General features: G+C 41.0%; 1 protein-coding gene across 2 annotated transcripts in view; it reads right to left on the bottom strand.

Moving 5' to 3' along the window:
- The window catches only part of fam120a (family with sequence similarity 120 member A), a 139998-nt gene that overhangs the window by 26983 nt on the left and 91306 nt on the right, over nt 1-21709 (bottom strand). For both annotated transcript variants that reach the window (XM_043708020.2, XM_043708019.2), the window contains exons 10-12: nt 13918-14092; nt 6653-6902; nt 2270-2384 (exon numbers count right to left, since the gene is read on the bottom strand). In XM_043708020.2, coding sequence (XP_043563955.1) covers nt 2270-2384; nt 6653-6902; nt 13918-14092 — 540 coding nt within the window. The remainder of the gene's footprint in view (nt 1-2269; nt 2385-6652; nt 6903-13917; nt 14093-21709) is intronic.

Below are 21709 nucleotides of genomic sequence, written 5' to 3' on the forward strand. Positions count from 1 at the left end.
AACAAGAGCAAGACCAATACATCTCGTCTTCTGCCTTATTACAGACCTTCTCTTTTGCTTTTCCCGTTCTTCACCATTTCCTCCACTTAAAAATTATTTCTAACTTTGTTCAGTTCTGATGTGTTTATCATTTCCTATCTTAATTTAGATTTCCAACAAAGTATTTTGGTTTTATACCTTGGACTTGCTTCTGGATGGGGTTAATAATGATGCCCACGTCTCCACATGACTTCTGCCAGATGCACTTGATGACATTCATTGTGAAAAACTAAACATTCTAGCCAGGAATCTGCATTTTATGGACTTCGATTACAAAGCAAAGATGTGATTTAAAAAGTTATAGAATTCCACGTGTGGGTAAGATACTAGGATGGACCAAACTGCATTGATCTTCTGAGTCTAAACAAGTTTCTTCTAATGATGCTTTCTCCCCAGCTCTCAAATCAGAGCATCTGCCAATCTGCATTTGTTCAAAATTTTCTCAATTTGGCAATAAGATTTTCAAGTCCCAATGGACAAACTCCTGATTCTGATCTCTTAATTGACAGTAGTAAGACATATGAAAAATTGAGAACATTGTTAAACATGGTTAAATAATGGTTAAAAGGAGCTAAAATCTCATTTTTAGTCTCAAAAATAAATAATGGTGGAGCCTTTGTGTTTTCTTTGATCCATATTGTTCATACTTATTTACGCCTGCTTCAAATTTGGGAGATTCAAATGTAAATGATAGGACACATGTGTACAATTTTCAATTCGAATGTTACCATGTAGGAGGCCATTCTGCCCAATATGTCTGCGTGAGCACTTTCAAAAAGATATTCAATTTGTTCCACTCCCTTGCCATTTCCCCATTTTCCTGCAATTTTTCTTACTTCAAGTTTTTATCTGATTTTCTTCTGAAAGGCATTACTGAATTTTATTTCACTACACTTCCTGGCAATGCACTTCTGATGATAACTTGATAAAAAAAATTTAAATTCCCACATTACAGTCCCTTTGTCAAATATTCTAAATCTCTATTCTCTGACATCTGATCCTTTGGCTACCAGAAGCAGGTTCTCTTATTTACTCTATTAAAACCCTTTGTGATTTTGAACACATCTATTAATTAAATTGCCCCTTAACTTTCTCTGCTGCAAGGTCAAAAACTGCAATTTCGCTACTTTCCCAAATAAAATGATGTCTTTCACTTCAGTAATATCCCAATAAATCTTTTCCACACACACTCTCATGTTTTCATGTTCTTCTTAGTGTGGTGCTCAGACTGGTCACTACACCTGGGGTCCAACTAGTTTTTCATGAAGGGTTAGCATCACCTTCTTGTTACACAAGTTCAAGTGAAAAGATCTTTCTTACAGTCTTCTTAACCAATTTGTTACCTTTCAATTTTGTGTAAAAGTACCCTCAGGTGTATCCATGCATGCCATGTAAAATTGAACCATTTAGTTCATATTGCACACCTAACTCTTCCTAGCAAAATCTATCACTTCACATCGTTCACCGTTAAAGTTCCAATGGTCATGCAATTGCCTATTTCACCAGTCTATGCCTTTCAAGATCTATTATTGCTGTCATTTTATCCTGAGTTTTGTACCTCTTTCAAACTCAGAAATTATGCTATACTGAATTCTAGACCATTAGTATTTATCAAAAAGAGCAGTGATTTCAACAACAGCCCTGGAAATACTATAGCAACAGTTCATCTCTATTCTCGGCTTTGTTACTCTCAATTTCCTATCTAAGCAGTCACTGGCTATTGGATCCCATGGACCTCAACGATGTTAACAAGTCTATTACAGCAGAAAGACTGCAACTTCATATGCAATCTAAGATGCACATTCAAGTATGTTCACTCAGCATCAGCTCCTTCACCACCTTACTCAAGGCAGTAAATAACTTAGTGTTTTCATGAACAGAGGCATAGTTTTGATTTTGGATTATTGTGGTACAAACAAATTAAAAATGTTAAAACTGTAATATGTCACAAAATGAAGAGAAAGTACTTTGTAACAATTTCACTTCAGGTATTCTTCAGAAAAATCACACCTTTTCAATTTCTTATTTAGTCTTTATTAATTTTATTATAATAAATTAAACATGCAAACTCAATGCAAATTTAAAAAAAAAACTCAATTTTATCAACAGCCCTGTTTTTAGTTGAACAAGCAACCTCACTGTTGAGGCCTGTCTCACCTACTCCAGAGGTGTGTAATAACATCTCTGAAGTTAATTAAATTGGAAAAACATAAGCAACCATGATGACTACCTTAAGTTCCTGCAGTTGATCTGGTTCATAAAGTTTGGGAGATAAAGCCTGTGCAAGGAATGCATCAAGTTCATGGCGACGAAGGATCCTCACCCCTGGCCACTGCAACAAATATCTATAAGGGATATACAAACATAAGCTTATATTTTTAGTGCACAAGAAAAACTTGGATTTATGCAACACCTTTAATATGATAAAATATTCCAAATTTCTTTTCAGGAGCATTATAAATCAAAATATGACATTGAGCTGAAAGAAAAAACAGATCAAGCAACCAAAAGCTTGGTCAAAGAAATAGGTTTTTATAGATTTCTTAAAGAACAGAGGCAAGAGAAGTAGAAGGGTCTTGGAGGGATTGTCAGAGCTTAGGACCTTGGCAATTGAAGGGACACCACCAATGGTACAGCTACTAAAATGGAGATGCTGAAGAGAACAGAATTAGATGAACGCAGCGATTTCTGAAGACTACGAGGCTGATGGGAGGTTATAGAGATGGGCAGGGACAAGGCTATGGAGAGGTTTGAAAACAAGAATGATTTTAAAATTGAGCAAGCACAGAGATGACAGATGAAGAACTTACTGTGAGTTAAGACACAGGCAGCAGAGTTTTGGACGACTTGACGTTTACAGAGGGTAGCATGTGGAAGACCAGCCAGTAGTGCATTTGAATAGTCATGTCTAGAGGTAACAAAGGTGTGAAAGAGGGTTACAGCAGCAGAGGAGCTGAGAGAGGGGTAAATACGAGTAAGGTTAGGGACATGGAAATAGGGTGCTTTCGTGATGGTGTGAATATTTGGTCAGAAGTTTATCTTTTGATTAAATGTTACACCAAGGCACAAACTGACTGAGTTAATTTCAGACCATCAACAGGAAGAGAGATGATGTCAGTTGTAAGGGAATAAAGTTAGAACAGAAATTGGAAAAAATGATTTCAGTCTTTGCAATATTTAATTAAAGGTCCTGATCGTACAATACTGAAGATTGGATAAACAATCTGATAATTTAGCCACAGTGCAGAAAGTTAAGGGAGGTGGTGGAGAGGTAAAGTTGGGCATCTACAACATGTACGTGAAAATTTAATCTGTGCTTTTGGATGATGTCATTGAAGGGCAGTGTGTTGACTAGAACTAGGACAGAGAAATGTTCAAAGAAGATTATGCTACTTAAATAAAGACATCCCGTCTGTTATTAGCATATATTTTTCTTTTGAAAGATTCTCGCCACTCAATATGTCTACAGATTAAACATGTATACATCTCTAACCATTTTCCAACCAATTGCTCATGATACGATAACACCTGAATTTACATATAATCTTTCAGAAGAGATTGTCAGTGAACAACATGTGCAATTAACAGCTTCACAGAGGCATTAAATGTCCTTAGTGATTTGATCAACATGGCAAGAAACGTTCACTAGTTTTGGGAAAAAAAAAAGTAAAAATTCTGTAGATTTGATGCTAAACATTATTTTAACCATTGATTTTACTATCTTTAACCTTAGCAGTATTTTCATTGTATTCCTGTCTAAAAATTAATAAAAAAAAACCCCAAAAGCTGTCGATTATTTTGATATAAAAGATTTGGATGAGAACTTAGGATGTATGGTTAGTAAGTTTGCAGATGACACCAAGATTGGTGGTATAATCAACAGTGAAGGTGGTTATCAAAAATTAAAAAGAGATCTTGATCAATAGGGCCAATGGACTGAGGAGTGGCAGATGGAGTTTGATTTAGATAAATGTGAGATACTGCAATTTGGTAAAACAAACAAGGGCAGGACTTATCCAGTTAGTGGGGAGTATTGATGAACAGAGAGAACTAGGGGTTCGGGTACATAGTTCTTTGAAAGTTGCATCACAGATAGACACTGTGGTTAAGCACACTTTCCTTCTTGCTCAGGCCATTGAGTATAGGAATTGGGATGTTATGTTGAGGTTGTACAGGACAGTGGTGAGGCTACTTTTGTCGTACTGTGTACAGTTCTAGTCGTCCTGCTATAGGAAAGATATTATTAAATTGGGAAGGGTTCAGAAAAGATTTACAAGGATGTTGCTGAAACTGGAGTGTATGAATTAGAAGGAGACGCTGGATAGGCTGGGATTTTGTTCACTGGAGTGTACAGGGTTGAGGGGTAACCTTATAGGAGGTTTATAAAATCACGAGAAGCATAGTTAAGGTGAATAGCCAAGGTCTTGTCCCCAGGGAATGGGAGTCTAAAACTAGAGGGCATATTTTTAATGTGAGAAGAGAAAGATTTAAAAGGGACACAGTGGGCATTTCATATGTGGAATGAATTGCCAGAGAAAATGGTAGATGCAGGTACAGTTACAAGATTTAAAAGATATTTGGATAAATACATGAATAGGAAAGGTTTAGAGGGATATGGGTCAAATGCAGACAAGTGGGGCTAGTTTAGTTTGGGAAACTTGGTCAGCAAAGACGAATTGGACGAAAAGGTCTGCTTTCTTGCTGTATGACTCTAAAAGTGCTAGGCCAGCTCCGCAAAGAAGTTGCAAAATTTAATTCCACTTCTGCAATTTATTTTCCAAACACTAATGTCTTCCATGTTGACTTCACTTCAAAAGTGTATGTGTTGACATATTCCATACTGTAACAGCTACTTACTGCATCAGTTTCAGTCTGTCTTTAAGCTTCTAATCCCTAGTTTTTGTTTGCTTGGCCCATTGAGTCTATCCTGTCATTTGAGATCAGGGTTGCTTTAGGCCATTTTTTTTCCCCACACCACCTCCATATCCCTGAATGTTTCAATTCCACCACTGCAGTGATTTAGATGAACCTCTGTTGCACTTCCTCTATGGCATATATACCTTTCCCGAAATAAGAAGACCAAGCTTGTAAACAATGCCCCAGGTGACAGCTCAACAAAGCTCTATACAATTGCAACAAGATATCTCTACTGCATTCACAGCCCCTTGAAATGGTAGTTTGATAGAAACACTGTCTATTTGAGCAATGTGGAAAGAAATGTTGATGAGATTTAGAAAAACAAAAACCATCAATGGGTCAGACTTGCTCATAAACATTCTTTCAACTACCGGTATTTGGTATAACCCTTAGAAAGTACTTTAATTGCATTCCTCTCTAACCATTAACCAAGAAATAAGAAAACAAGAATACAGCTTTCTCCCATTCCTATGTAGTAAGGGAGAAAATGCTGGAGATTAGAAACTTAAAGGATTCCCTGAGAAACATGCCCCTGTAATTAGGCATTACAACATGCAATGTATCAACACATGCAATTCTTGCCTTTCCAATTGCTTGCTATGCCTGCCTGCTACTTTGTGACTCAAGGATACCTGCACTTCCCAATCGCTCACAATTTAATTTTCTGTCTCTGCTTTTTCTACTAAGTAAATAACTTCACACTTATTAATGTTATCTTCCATCTGTTATGCTTAAGGCCATTCACTTGGATATTCCACGTCTCTTTGAAGCCTCCTTGCACCATACTCAACTTGCATTCTCACCCAGTCTGGTATCAGCAGCAAATGTGGAGATATTTAAATTGGTTCCTACATCCAATCAATTATGTAGATTGTAAACAGTTGTGACCTAACACTCATCCATGTGGTACCTCAGCAGTAACAGGCACCCTGAGATTGATCTGTTTATTCTTACTCTGCTTTTTGTCCAGTAACCAATTCTCAATCCGTGCTAGTATATTCATCTGCAATTCTGTGATCTTTAAGTGTATGTACCTAACGTCTGTGTGTGACCTTATTAAAAGCCTTCTGAAAATCCAAATACTAATCCACTGGTTCTCTTTTGTTTATGCTACAAAAGTACCATCCTCAAGCAATTCCACATTTGACAAAGATGACGTCCCTTTCATTAATCCATTTTGACTCTGTCCAATTTTTCCATTATTTTCTAAATGATCAGCTATCACATCCTTCATATAGGATTCTAACATTTTCCCAACAACAGACATCAAGTTACAGGTTGATAGATTCCACTCTCCCTCTTCCTCCCTTATTAAATAGTGGGGCTTCAAATTCAATCAGCAGAAACAGATTTGTAAATTTTATAAAGCCTTAGCTTTCAAACTGGAATGTCAAATATTTACACAATTCAACATACATAAAAGTGAAAAAGCCAAGTGTAATGTTTTCTCCCCAGAATATACAGCTTACTGCAAGATCCATGTCATTGTGAAATGTAAAAATTAGATGGCATTTGTTCAAAATAAATTGTAGGAAAGAACATGAGACATAAAACAACACAGTTATAGTTTACAAATGTTCATATTCAGACATTTTGAAGGCTAAATGTCATTCTACAAAAATGTACTCCAAAATGCAGTAACAGTGGGAAAAGAAATTCTGTTGACTTGCACTGTTATTCAATGCTTTTCACTTACCGCAGCACGCAGCAAAGAACCAGAAGGTGTGTTGGAACATTTGAGGGATTGAGCATAGCTGGTGTGTCTGATCTCATGCAGGCAAGAAATGCTCTCATTCTTCGATTTTTGTCCTCCACAGCTTTTCCAAGCCATAGCTTCTTTAAGTTTGGACATGTCCACTCTCTAAAAGCAAGTGCTTCTACCAGTTCTGGAGTCTGGGGTGATTTCCCCTTGTAAGCGGCCCACTCTTTAACTAAAACTGGGGGAACTGAAAAACATATGTGAAATTAACTCAATTTTCTGTACTAAATTCTAGTGATTTGAGATTTTACTTCAATTGCTAATGACAAGAATTTGCAAACTTATTTTTAAGTGCCAGTAGAAAAGCTGATATAGTTTACTATTGTAATCTAAGCAACATGCAACTCCCAAGGTACAAATGTACATGTTTATTAGATCTATCTTGCGTCTACATGCACTTCTTGACTGCACCATATGAATGGTTTGCCGCTTTGTGTCAATGATCTCCTCTAATTATTTCCATACAAATCTATATTTGATATGGAGTTCCCTTATGCAAATATATCTCACAGTACAGAAACACAAGGAAGTATGCACCAACTTTCTGAATCCTATGTCAGTTTGTCCAACAGCTTACTGTTTCATTTATTTTTCTCCTCAACTTAAATATTCTTAACCCTCTGTTTTTGATTTTAACACTGAAATTATTTAAGTTTTTTTAATTCACCACTTTTGACAGACACAACCCACCCTTAAACATGGCCTTCTGTGAATCCTTAAATAATGTACGAAAAAACTGTGTGCTTTTCTAAATGTTGGACTCTCCACTCAGTTTTGATTTTGAATGCTAAACTGCACATTTTTAGGCACTGGGTCTTCACATTCTGCATAACTCATTGCTGAACATGCCAATTTAGGAATCTTGGAAGTTGAACTGCTCTGTATAGTAAAAAAAAAATCAATCAGCAAGGACTTGAAAGCATCCATGATACTGACAAGGTGATAGGGACAGTGCATTGGACGCATGAAATGGATGAGAGAAACATTTTCTTTGACTCATACAGTTCACTACACTTCTGTGGAATCTGTAATACTGTGAACATCAGGAGATTGGTGGCCTAAATTTTGAATTATTTAGTGAAAATCCCAGCAATCTGTTTTGTAGGTTTTAATTATTTATAATAAAAACAGAAAATACTGGAAACATTCAGCATATCAGTTAGCATTTCAGGTTGTTACTAAAGTGTAAGCATTTTATGTTTTTAGTTCAGATTTCCAACATCCACAGCATTTGTTATTAATTATTCATATTTGGTTCTGCTGCAAAGGCAACAAAAATGAAAAAAAAGACACTCGAGGTACTATTCTGCAATTGAACAAAAAAAAAGGTAGCTGAACAGAAAGAGGCAACCAGGCTTATGGTTAAGGATCACCTACATGACAGTCGCAGGAGGAGAAAAGGGGAGATTCAGATTCTTGTAAATGGGCCAAATCTATAGAAAGCAATATAAATGGCTCAGAGCTAAATAAACAACGGCAACATCAAATACTTTTGCAACAGCACTAATGCAAAGGGGAAACAAGTTATATATGACGGTCTGATAGATTTATCCCCTCCTTCTAAGCCAGGACTTGGATTTAAATTCTTACGTCCATTCCTGTGGAAGACATTCATGCAATATTACAGCAGTAATAATTCCTGACAGAAAATTCAATTGTTCATTTTCCACTGCAGAAAGCTGGTTATATAGATTATTAACATATTGCCACAGTTACATGCTTTCTACCTATTTTAAGTTATTACAAAATTGTTGCTTTCTTTCAGCAGATACTTTAGCAACCCATGCAGTTTTACCCTTGTTAATAAGTCCATAAAGCAGAAAGCTGGCCATTCAGCCCATCAAGTATGTTCGATGATTCAATAAGATTATGGCTGATCTGATAATCCTCAATTCCACTTTTCTGCATAAGCTTTTACTCTGTTACTGAATAAAAATCTGTTCCTCTTAGCCTTGAACGTGCTTAATGATCTAGCCTCTAGTGTGGAAAAGAACTCCACAGATTCCCTATTCTCAGAGAGAAAAAAAAAGTCCTGCTCATTGTCTTAAATGAGCAACCCCTTCTACTTAGATTGTCCTCTCTGGTTCTAGAGGACACTGGAAAAACCATCTTTCTCCAACTACCCTGTCAAGTACTCCAAGTACTTTATTTGTTTCAATAAGGTGAGTATAGGCCCAACATACTCAACCTTTCCTCATATGAAAATTCCACCATATCTGGGATCAATCTACTGACCCTTTTCTGGACTGCCTCGAATGTCATACATTTTTCCTTAGGTAAGGAGACCAAAACTAATCAGTGTGGTCTGATTTGTGTCTTGCACAGTTTTAGTCTACTTTAATATTTCATTTATCCCTTTGAAATAAAGGCCAACATTCTGTTTGCTCTATTTCCCACTGAATTTGGATGCTAGCATTTTGTGGTTCAAATGCCAAGGTCCCTAAATCCCACTGCCTTTTCTCCATTTTTAAGAATGTTCCGCTCCTCATAGCCATAGCAGCATACTACACAGGATCAGTCCCTTCTGCCCAACTCATCCTTGCCAATCAGATCGCCTAAACTGAATCAGTCACATTTGCCTGTATTTGACTCATTTCCCTCTAAACACGCTTCTCCAAATGTCTTTTAAATGCTGTAATAGTACCCACCTCTACCACTTCCTCTGGCCGCTCATACCAAGTATGCACAATCCTGTGTGGAAAGAGCTGCCCATCAGATCCGTTTTACATCTCTTCCCTCTCACCTTAAACCTATAGCCTCAAGTTTTGGACTCCCCTACTCTGGGGAAAAGACCTTGTCTTATCTATGCCCCTTCATGATTTTATAAATCTCTATAAGGTCACCCCTCAGTTTTCCATGCTCCAGAGAAAATGTTCCAGCCTATCCAGTCTCTCCCTATAACTCAAATCTTCCAGTCTTGGTGACATGTTTGTAAATCTTGTTTGGAACCATTCCAGTTTAATTCCATCCTTACTATAACAAGACTACCAGAATTATATGTAGTACTCCAAATGTGGCCTTACCAATGTCTTGTACAACTGTAACATGCTGCTGCAACTCTGACCAATGAAGGTAAGCATGCCAAATGCTGCCTTCACTATATTGTCTATCTGTGAAGCCATTTCAAGGAACTATGCACTTATAGCCCTCGGCCTCTCTGTTTGACAACACTCCCCAGGACACTACCATTAGCTGTGTAAGTCCTGCTCACCTTACCAAAATGCAACAGCTTGTTTTTATTGAAATTAAATTCCATCTGCCATTCCTTGGCCCACTGGCCCAGTTAATCACGACCCCACTGTACTCTTAGTAAACCTTCTTCACTGTCCACTATGCCACCAATTTTAGTGTCACCCACAAACTTACTAATCATACCTCCCATCTTCTCATTTGTATAGGTGATGAACTGTGAACTCAGCACCAATTCTTGTGATATACAGCTAGTCACAGACCTCTGAACAAAAACCCTCTACCATGGAGGAGAAGAATAGAATAGTAGCAAAGATAAAGGGTATCCGAAATTTTTCTCTTAGCATTTAGGTAGAAAGTGGGTGCAAAGAAGTGGAATGGATTCTAATAGAGATAAAGACAGTGATTTATGCTTAAAGGTGCCAGGCAAGGCGAGTGAATTCTCACTTGCCTTAACTTTTTTAAGCTGCTCCACATATGGGGGAGATGCCAGAGGAGAGAGAAGTGACAAATCTGACTCCCATGTTCAGGAGTGTAAGGGCAATCTCTCGACCATTTAGTCTAACATCAGTGGCAGGAAGGGTTTTGGAATCTTTTATCGTGGGGGGTAAAAAAAATCACCAGGCACTCGGAGAGGGTTACATCAATTAAGGACAGCCAGCATGGATTTGTAAAAGGAAGATCAAATTTGACTAATCTAAGTCAAGCAGAGGTTAATGAAGGAAATAATGGATTTTGTCTATTGAATTTTACAAAGGCATTTGGCAAGGTACCACATGAAAAGTTACTAATAAAATTGAAGCCTATGGAACAGGAGTGTGCAATTGAATAAAACAAAATGGATGAAAATAGCTAGTCATGTAAAATTGTTTTCCTTTCTAGTCTAGAGGATGTTATAGAACAGGGTTCTGCAGTAAAACTTCAAATTTTGCTGATCCCACCAAACTTGATGGCTAACAGTGAGGATGATACAAACTGTCTGCAAGAGGACATAGATAGGCCAGCACAATGGGCAGATAAGCAACAGATACAATTTAATATGGAGAAGTGAGAGGTGAATGTATTTTGGCAGTAGGGATGGGTCCAGATTTTTAAAGAGTGCACTGGATGGGGAATTATATTCACCAAGCTTTGAAGATAGCAAACCTTGTTGAAAAAATGATTGGAAAACCATATACGACCTTGGTCTTCATAAATATAAGATAAATTATGGGGAGATCCAGCTGATTACAAAATGATCTTAGTTTGACACAACAGTGGACACAGACAGACAATCTCAAAGACATACACTTAAGAAGTAGGAAACTCTATCAAAATCTTATTCAACTCTCCTCTGGAATTAGGTAGCTTAAAAGTCCAGAATTACTCCATAAATTCAAAGTGATGGGAAGCCAAAATTTCTTTCACATGTTTACCTTGCAGAATGTACCCTGGAAGACCTCCAGTCAGGAATTTGATTGAACTCGGTGTTTCATCAGAAGGTTGCGTGTCCATACTGGAAGTTAAATGCAGCTATATTTCTCACTGCTGTAGTCAGATTTCAAGTGGGATAAAACCTCAGTTTCAAATAATAAACTTTTAATTTGAAACAAACTTAAGGTAGGGTTGGATGCCCATTTCTCAAGGTTACAACTCTTACTGGTGAAAAATTACTAGTCCAGAGTTATAAACTGTTGCTTCATCAGGTCTCAGAAAAGATAGACAAAGTTAAGTACTTTCAAATTTAATTTTTAAAAGATCTTCTGAAAGATTTTCTTTGATCAAAATTTCACTTTGAACGTTTTAAAACAAAGAAGATATTTCTATTCAAACAATCATTACGGACATAATTTGAAATATCATACATCTGTTCACCACATTTAACGCTAACACATCTTTTCTACCTGAAAAGGTATTAAGCTAAATTTGGATTGTACTGATCTTAATCATTGTAAATTAAGGAATTTTAAAAAAATACTAAAAATATTTAGGTCACAAGGAAAACTGCTGCCAGTTGTTCACAAAAATGCATTGAGGCTATGGCTTATTGTCAGATTAGTTGACTGAATACTTATTTCAACCCCTGCTGAAACTGATGGCAAAGAGTGGACCAGCATTCTAATTCTGTGGACTGATACTCTTCATCTCAGTAACCATAAAATGATGAAAAAAGATTATGCAGTATTCAATGACAACTCAAAAGGGAAAGAGCCAAGGATAGATGTGATTTATATTGTAGTAAGAAAGAGAATGTGAAGTGTTATCCTAGAAACACACAGACAATTGCCTGAGACGGGAATTGAACCCAGGTCTCTGGCACTGTGAGGCAGCAGTGCTAACCACTGTGCCACCGTGCTGCCCATACTGTGCCACCCACAACATTGAGTATGAAAGTTCGGAGGTCATGTTGCAGCTGTACAGGATATTGGTTAGGCCACTTTTGGAATACTGCGTGCAATTCTGGTCTCCCTTATGTAGGAAGGATGTTGTGGAACTTGAAAGGGTTTAGAAAAGATTTACAAAGATGTTGCTAGGGTTGGAGGGTGTGAGCTATAGGAAGAGGCTGAATAGGCTGGGGCTGTTTTCCGTGGAGTGTTGAAGGCTGAGGTGTGACCTTTAGAGGTTTATAAAATCATGTGGAGCATGGATGGGGTAAATAGACAAGGTCGTTTCCCTGGGTTTGGCGAGTCCAAAATAGAGGACATAAGTTTATGGTGAGATGGGAACAATTTAAAAGACACCTAAGGGACAACTTCTTCACACAGACGGTGGTGCGTGTATGGAATGAGCTGCCAGAGGAAATGATGGAGGCTTGTACAATTACAACATTTAAAAGACATCTAGACAGGTACTTGAATAGGAAGGGTTTAGAGGGATACAGGCCAAGTGCTGGCAAATGGGACTGGATTAATTTAGGATATCTGGTCAGCATGGACGAGATGGACTGAAATGTTTGTCTCTGTGCTGTACACCTCTATGACTCTAGGTTGGTAGAAGTAGGAATGGCCGCAGAGGGAAGGGAAGGGTGACACTGAGAACATTTTAAACCCCTAACATAATGTGAACTGAAGCCAGTGGTGGTTCCTTTTCCTAGCACATTGTCACTCAGAAAGAAACGAATAAAAATACAGAGGAAAATTAGGGAACAAGGAAACAGACAGGGACAGAGGCTCAGTTGAATGAACAGAAAATAGGAATAACCCATTTGGTCCTTCGAGCCTGCTCCACCATTCAATATAATCATGGCTGATCATGCAACTCAATACTTCCTGTTTCTCTACATACCTTTTGATCCCTTTAGTCCCAAGACTCACACCAATACAGACAACCTAAAATTTATCTAGAAAATGCTACAGGAAATATAATTATTAAAACCTTCCATATGTTCATATTTGAGGTCGACAAAACAATGTCAACATTGAGACACTTTGGACAAGCTTGTTAACATTTGCCCACTATAAATGTCCATATTTACACTGTATACCCTGTATAAACTCTCACCCAGCAGCGATACTATAGTGACATCTCGGTTCTTTCTTTTTTTTGTTCAGCAATTCAGCCTTTAGCACAAATCAGTCCCTACACTCCAACTAAGTCTACTTGTCTGTTATTTTAGTTAGTTAACTTTAAATATGGAATGTTTTTATTCAACAAGCATAGAATTGGGATATTTATGTCAGCTTGTTCTGTCCACCTATCTCATCATTTAACCTCATCTTACCTGAAGATGATACATGGTCTGAAATTCTCTACCTCCCCCAACCAAATGTAATGCCACCCTCCAACCTAACAAAACAATAAGCACTTTTAAATTCTGATCATTATGTCAGACAAATTTGACATAGATGGACTCCAATACCCAACATAATATTTTGCATTCGCAAATGCAGACTGTTTTAATTTGGAATCCCAAAAAAACTACTTGACCAACACTGCTTTAATCAATATACTGTGTTTTTTTTCCCACAATCTCAGTATAAACTTTTAAAATGATGTGCTATAAATACCCAGCACAGAATATGAAATTAACTTACTTTCAGTAGGGAATCTATTTTTCCTTAGTGCAAGTCTTTCAGCTTTTTTCCTAGCCTCAGCTAGGCTAAACAGGACTCCATATACACACTGTCGTATTGGCCTATACAGCAAAGCAGCAGGAGGCAAATCTTTATTGGCTTCATCTTCTATGCTAATGGAGATCTTAATCTCCCCCTATAATTAAAAACAAAGTATTCATCATTAGATACTGTTCACCATTTTCTACAGATTTTCCCCTTCGTTCTTCACTCTCCACCTCCCTCATTCCCATTCCCTTTTTCGCCTGGCTTTATACTTGATTATAAACTGTTAATCTCTAATTCCTTTCACGTCTCATGAAAGGTCATTGAGCTGGAACACGAACCTTGCATCTCTGCAGACACTATTTTATCTGATGACCATTACTGTCATTTTCTGTAGTACTTTCTCTACCGGTAAACACAGAATCAAAAGGTTTTAAGAATTACATGATTCATACCAAACAACAGAAATTTGCATGTTCAAGGACAACTTCATTTATTTCCATAGTTTATTTAACCATTTACAATATTCCATATTTTAACTGACATAATTATTCCGAAATGTGTACATACATGTTTCTTCCAAATTTGTCCTCATGATGTTGTCAAAGCTGACGATCAAAATTATCTCTCCTCTCAAGGAATTTCAAGATATTCACCCACAAATGGAAAAACAAATAGTAGGACATTTCCAAGTCAGGAGTGTGCAACACTTGGAAATCACAGGGCTGGGAAATATTTTCAATTGAACTTGGTAAATCAATACATGGCAAAATATAGATATTGTCCATCAGGAAATAAACCCATCAACTTTATCTGGCATGTTATGCACGTGATGTTCAACACTCTGCAACACAATTCACTCAACATCCTTTTGAAATGTGCCAGCAAGCCACTCAGTTGCATCAAACTGCCCAAAAAGGTAAATAATGAAACAAGATGGACTATTTGGCACTGGCTTGGGCATCATATTTCGACACACCAAGCTCAGTTGAACATGCAACATTGAGCTAATATCTGGGGACCTGCCCCAAACCTTCCAAGTTGTACAATAGATTAGTGAACTAATTGTATGGTTTTGCACACTTGACCATCAGCCAACATCCCAGATTCCTGTATCACTATTTGTGGGCAAGTTCTCTCTCCCACTAGCAGAACAGATCTAACAGTGATGGTAGTGTACAGCTATGCAACTGGAAGGGAGTGGTCCTTGGAGTGTTTAGCACTGACTCTGGATTCCATAAGCCATCGATGTCAGGTTAAACATTGAAAAGAAAACATCCCACTGATTAACGGTTACTGCCCCCCTCAACCCATGAATCTGTTCTCTTCCACGTCAAACACCACAGCAAAGAAACAATGAGGGTAGCAAGGGCACTGATGAGCATTTGGTGGGGTACCTCAATATGCATCATCAAGAATAATTTGTTAGCTTCATTACTGCCGAGTCTCCAACAACAAAGCTACCAAAAAGGCTTGTGTCGTGTTAAGAAGGTACTTGGCCTTGCCCTGGCCTACCTATCAAATAAGTATCTTTCCCTGGCAGTATTGGCTGAAGTGACTACCATGTTTCTTGTGGAAACTAAGCTCCAATTGTCTCTATCTCTGCAATCTCCTCAAACCATACTCCAAGATATCTGTTTTCCTTTAACTCTCCTCTCTTGAGGACCACTGATTTTATTAATTCCATTATGGGCAGATGAACAGCTCTGGTCTAATGAGGAGTGCAGTAATAGCACCAAGCAGATTGAAAAGGAGGTGCTAACCTGTGGTGGAGCTTCAAAACATAACAATATGCATGCTAAAGAGCGCAGGTAGTCTGTAACTGAAAAAGTTTAGCATTTTCACAAAGAAATAACTGGATGAAAGCACTGCAAGTCCTGCCATATTCTACCATGAATGCTCGTAGAAAAATAAACTTACAAAGTTTGGAGGTTTTATTAAGTTCTCCATCCTCAATAATGAAGAAGCCAGCATTTGACTGGAAAATACAAAACTGAAGCATTGATGACAATTTCAGTCAGAAATGATACTACAATATCCCTCGAGGTTTCCAACATCACACATGCCAGTCTGCAGACAAAATCAACAGTAATTGTGCACACTGAATGTGCCTTGCCCTTATTTTCCGTATTTTCACCATCCCCCCCAGACCTCCCCCCCCCCTCTCTGAGGATGAACGATCAGTCCTCCGCAGAGGCCTCACTTTCATCCCCTATGCTCCCGGAACAATGAGTTTGACACGTGGCTAGACATCGAGCATTTCTTCTGCCGCCTTTGGCTCCGTGCCTACTTCTTCAACCAGGACTCTTGCCCACCCTCTGACAACCCATTCTCCCACCTCCAACACACCTCTTCCACCTGGACATCCTGTGCTGGCCTCTTACCTGCCCTCGATCTCTTCATATCCACGACATTGACCGCCTCAACCTGTCCACCCCTCTCACCCACTCCAATCTCTCACCCTCAACGCGCAGCCCTCCACTCCCTCTGCTCCAAACCCAACCTCACCATCAAACCGGCAGACATGGGAGGCGCAGTGGTAGTTTGGTGCACCGATCTTTACACCGCTAAGGCTAAACACCAGCTCGTGGACACCTCCTCCTACTGCCCCCTTGACCACGACCCCACCTCCCACCACCAAACCATCATCTCCCAGACCATCCATAACCTCATCACCTCAGGAGATCCACCGCCTCCAACCTCATAGTCACACAACCCCACACCGCCCGTTTCTACCTCCTGCCCAAAATCCACAAATCCGACTTCCCCGGCCGACCCATTGTCTCAGCCTGCTCCTGCCCCACCGAACTCATCTCTGCATACCTCGACACTGTCATGTCCCCCTTAGTCCAAGAACTCCCCACCTAAGTTCGGGAGACCACCCACGCCCTCCACCTCCTCCATGATTTGCGCTTCCCCGACCCCCAATGCCTTATCTTCACGATGGACATCCAGTCCCTATACACTTCCAACCCCCATCACGAAGGCCTCCAAGCCTTCTGCTTCTTCCTCTCCCGCCGACCCAACCAGTACCCTTCCACTGACACCCTCCTTCGACTGACTGAACTGGTCCTCACTCTTAACAAATTCTCCTTCCAATCCTCCCACAGCTATGCCTGCCTCTTCGTTGGATATGTGGAACAGTCCATCTTCCACAGCTACACTGGCACCACCCCCCACCTGTTCCTCCGTTACATCGATGATTGTACTGGCGCTACCTCGTGCTCCCACGAAGAGGTTGAACAGTTCATCCACTTTACTAATACCTTCCACCCCGACCTCAAATTTGCCTGGACCATCTCAGACTCCTCCCTCCCCTTCCTAGGCCTCTCCATTTCTACCTCGGACGACCGACTCAACATAGACATTTACTACAAACCGACCGACTCCCACAACTACCTAGATTACACCTCTTCCCACCCTGCCCCTGTAAAAACACCACCCTATATTCCCAATTCCTTCGCCTCCGACGCATCTGCTCTCAGGAGGACCAATTCCACTACCAAACAACCCAAATGGCCTCCTTCTTCAAAGACCGCAATTTCCCCTCCGACGTGGTTGACAATGCTCTCCACCACATCTCCTCCACTTCCCGCACCTCCGCCCTTGAACCCCGCCCCTCCAATCGCCACCAGGACAGAACCCCACTGGTCCTCACCTTCCACCCCACCAACCTCATTTCCACCACTTCCAAACAGACTCCACCACCAGGAATATATTTCTCTCCCCCCCCATATCAGCATCCCTCCGCAACTCCCTCGTCAGGTCCACACCCCCCACCAACCCAACCTCCACTCCCGGCACCTTCCCCTGCAACCGCAACAAGTGCAAAACTTGCGCCCACACCTCCCCCCTCACCTCTCTCCAAGGCCCCAATGGATCCTTCCATATCCGTTGCAAATTCACCTGCACCTCCACACACATCATTTACTGTATCCGCTGCACCCGATGTGGTCTCCTCTACATTGGGGAGACAGGCCGCCTACTTGCGGAATGTTTCAGGGAACACCTCTGGGACACCCGCACCAACCAACCCAACCATCATGTGGCTGAACACTTTAACCCCCCCCCCCCTCACTCCGCCAAGGACATGCAGGTCCTTGGCCTCCTCCATCGCCAGACCCTGACCACACGACGCCTGGAGGAAGAGCGCCTCATCTTCTGCCTAGGAACCCTCCAACCACACGGGATGAATGTAGATTTCTCCAGCTTCCTCATTTCCCCTCCCCCCCACCTTACCTCAGTCCCAACCTCTGGATTCAGCACCGCCCTCTTAACCTGCAATCTTCTTCCCGACCACTCCGCCCCCAACCCCTCTCCAGCCTATCACCCTCACCTCCTTCCACCTATCGTATTCCCAGCGCCCCCCGCCAAATTCCCTCCCCCCTACCCTTTATCTCAGCCCTCTTGGCACACCAGCCTCATTCCTGAAGAAGGGCTTATACCCGAAACGTCGATTCTCCTGCCCCTCGGATGCTGCCTGGCCTGCTGTGTTTTTCCAGCACCACATTTTTCAACTCTGGTCTCCAGCATCTGCAATCCTCACTTTCTCCACATTGAATATGCCCCAACAACACTCGAGTTGCAATCCTGAAGACTTGTACATTCCCAAATTAGCTACATCTCTCACCCAGCTGTTTCACTAAATCTACAAAACTGGCAATTATCCGACAGGGTAGGACAAAGCAGGACAAATTTAATCCTGCCAATTGCCACTCCATTAGAACATAGAACATAGAAGAATACAGCGCAGTACAGGCCCTTGGGCCCTCGATGTTGCGCCGATCCAAGCCCACCTAAACTACACTAACCCACTATCCTCCATATACCTATCCAATGCCCTCTTAAATGCCCATAAAGAGGGAGAGTCCACCACTGTTACTGGCAGGGCATTCCATGAACTAACGACTCGCTGAGTGAAGAACCTACCCCTAACATCAGTCCTATATCTACCCCCCCTTAATTTAAAGCTATGCCCCCTTGTAATACCCGACTCAATACGCGGGAAAAGGTTCATACTGTCGACCCTATCTAACCCCCTAATCATCTTGTACACCTCAATCAAGTCACCCCTAAACCTTCTTTTCTCTAGTGAAAACAGCCCCAAGTGCCTCAGTCTTTCCTCATACGATTTTCCTTCCATACCAGGCAACATCCTGGTAAACCTCCTCTGCAACCGTTCCAATGCCTCCACATCCTTCCTATAGTATGGCGACCAAAACTGCACACAATATTCCAGATGCGGCCGTACCAGAGTCTTATACAACTGCATCATGACCTCAGGACTCCGGAACTCAATTCCTCTACCAATAAAAGCCAGTACGCCATATGCCTTCCTCACCGCACTATTTACCTGGGTGGCAACTTTCAGAGATCTGTGTACATGGACACCAAGATCCCTCTGCTCATCCACACTACCAAGTATCCGACCATTAGCCCAGTACCCCATCTTTTTGTTATTCTTCCCAAAGTGAATCACCTCGCACTTAGCTACATTGAATTCCATCTGCCACCTTTCTGCCCAGCTCTGCAGCTTCTCTATATCCTGCTGTAACCTGCCACATGCTTCCTCACTGTCAACAACTCCTCCGACTTTCGTATCATCCCCAAACTTGCTCACCCAACCTTCTAACCCCTCTTCCAGGTCATTTATAAAAATGACAAACAGCAATGGTCCCAAAACAGATCCTTGCGGAACACCGCTAGTGACGGCACTCCATGAAGAAACTTTGCCATCAACTACTACCCTCTGTCTTCTTCCATCCAGCCAATTCCTAATCCAAACCTCCAACTCACCCTCAATGCCATATCTCCGTATTTTCTGCAGTAGCCTACCATGGGGAACCTTATCAAACGCCTTACTAAAATCCATATATACCACATCTACCGCTTTCCCCTCATCAACCTCCTTCGTCACCTTTTCAAAGAATTCAATAAGGTTTGTGAGGCACGACTTGCCCTTCACAAAACCATGCTGACTATCCTTGATCACATTATTCCTATCTAGATGTGCATAAATCCTATCCCTTACAATTCTCTCTAAGACTTTGCCCACAACAGAAGTGAGACTCACCGGCCTATAGTTACTAGGGCTATCCCTACTCCCCTTTTTGAACAAGGGAACCACATTTGCTATCCTCCAGTCTTCTGGGACTACTCCTGTAGACAAAGAGGACATAAAAATCAAGGCCAATGGCTCTGCAATCTCCTCCCTTGCTTCCCAGAGAATCCTAGGATAAATGCCATCAGGCCCAGGGGACTTATCTATTTTCACCTTTTCCAGGATTTCCAACACCTCTTCTCTACATACCTCAAAGCCATCCATTCTACTTATTTGTGCCTCAGTATTCTCATCGACAACAATGCCCTGTTCCTGAGTGAATACTGAAGAAAAGTATTCATTCAGTGTCTCCCCAATCTCTTCCGCCTCCACACGCAACTTCCCCCTACTATCCTTGACTGGACCTATTCCTACCCTAGTCATTCTTTTATTCCTAACATACCTATAGAAAGCCTTAGGGTTTTCCCTAATCCTATCTACTAAGGACCTTTCATGTCCCCTCCTTGCTGCTTTTAGCTCTCTCTTCAGGTCCTTCCTGGCTACCCTATAACTCTCAATCGCCCCAATTGAACCTTCACGTCTCATCTTGAGATAGGCCGCCCTCTTCCATTTAACAAGGGATTCCAATTCCTTATTAAACCACGGCTCCCTCGCACGACCCTTTCCTACCTGCCTGACAGGTACATAATTATCAAGGACACTCAATAGTTGCCCCTTGAACAAGTTCCACATATCATTTACACTCTTGCCTTGGAGTCTACTTTTCCAAGCCACACATCCTAAGTCATGCCTCACCGCATCATAATTTCCCTTACCCCAGCTATAATTCTTGCCCTGTAGTACACACTTATCCCTTTCCATCACGAGTGTAAAAATCACCGAATTATGGTCACTATCCCCAAAGTGCTCACCTACCTCTAATTCTAACACCTGGCCTGGTTCGTTACCCAGAACCAAATCCAGTATGGCCTCACCTCTTGTTGGCCTGTCTACATATTGTGTCAGGAAACTCTCCTGCACACATTGAACAAACACTGACCCATCTAACGAACTTGAGCTATAGCTTTCCCAATCAATATCAGGAAAGTTAAAGTCCCCCATAACAACCACCCTATTACTGTCACTCATCTCCTGAATCACCTTCCCAATCCTTTCTTCAATGATTCTAGGACTATTAGGAGGCCTGTAAAAGACTCCTAACAGGGTGACCTCACCTTTCCTATTCCTAACCTCAGCCCAAACTACCTCAGATGGCAAGTCCTCATCCATCGTCCTTTCCACCGCTGTAATACTATCTTTGACAAGCAATGCCACACCTCCCCCTCTTTTACCCCCACCTCTAAACCTACTAAAACATTTAAATCCCGGAACCTGCAACAGCCAATCCTGTCCCTGTTCTAGCCATGTCTCCGTAATAGCCACAACATCGAAGTCCCAGGTACCAACCAACGCTGCAAGTTCACCTACCTTATTTCGTATACTTCTTGCATTGAAGTATAGACACTTCAAGCCACTTCCCTGTTTACAGGCACCCTCCTTGGAAATTGATGCCATGTTCCTCACCTCCCTACACTCCAGGCCCTGCACCCTGAAGCTACAATCTGGGTTCCCATGCCCCTGCCGAGTTAGTTTAAACCCCCCCCAAGAGCACTAGCAAACCTCCCCCCAAGGATACTGGTTCCCCTCAGGTTCAGGTGTAGACCATCC

Source organism: Chiloscyllium plagiosum, unplaced genomic scaffold, assembly GCF_037043375.1.
Source record: "Chiloscyllium plagiosum isolate Xiang-an unplaced genomic scaffold, Cpla_swu_hap1 HiC_scaffold_14, whole genome shotgun sequence".
In the NCBI taxonomy this organism is placed as follows: Eukaryota; Metazoa; Chordata; class Chondrichthyes; order Orectolobiformes; family Hemiscylliidae; genus Chiloscyllium; species Chiloscyllium plagiosum.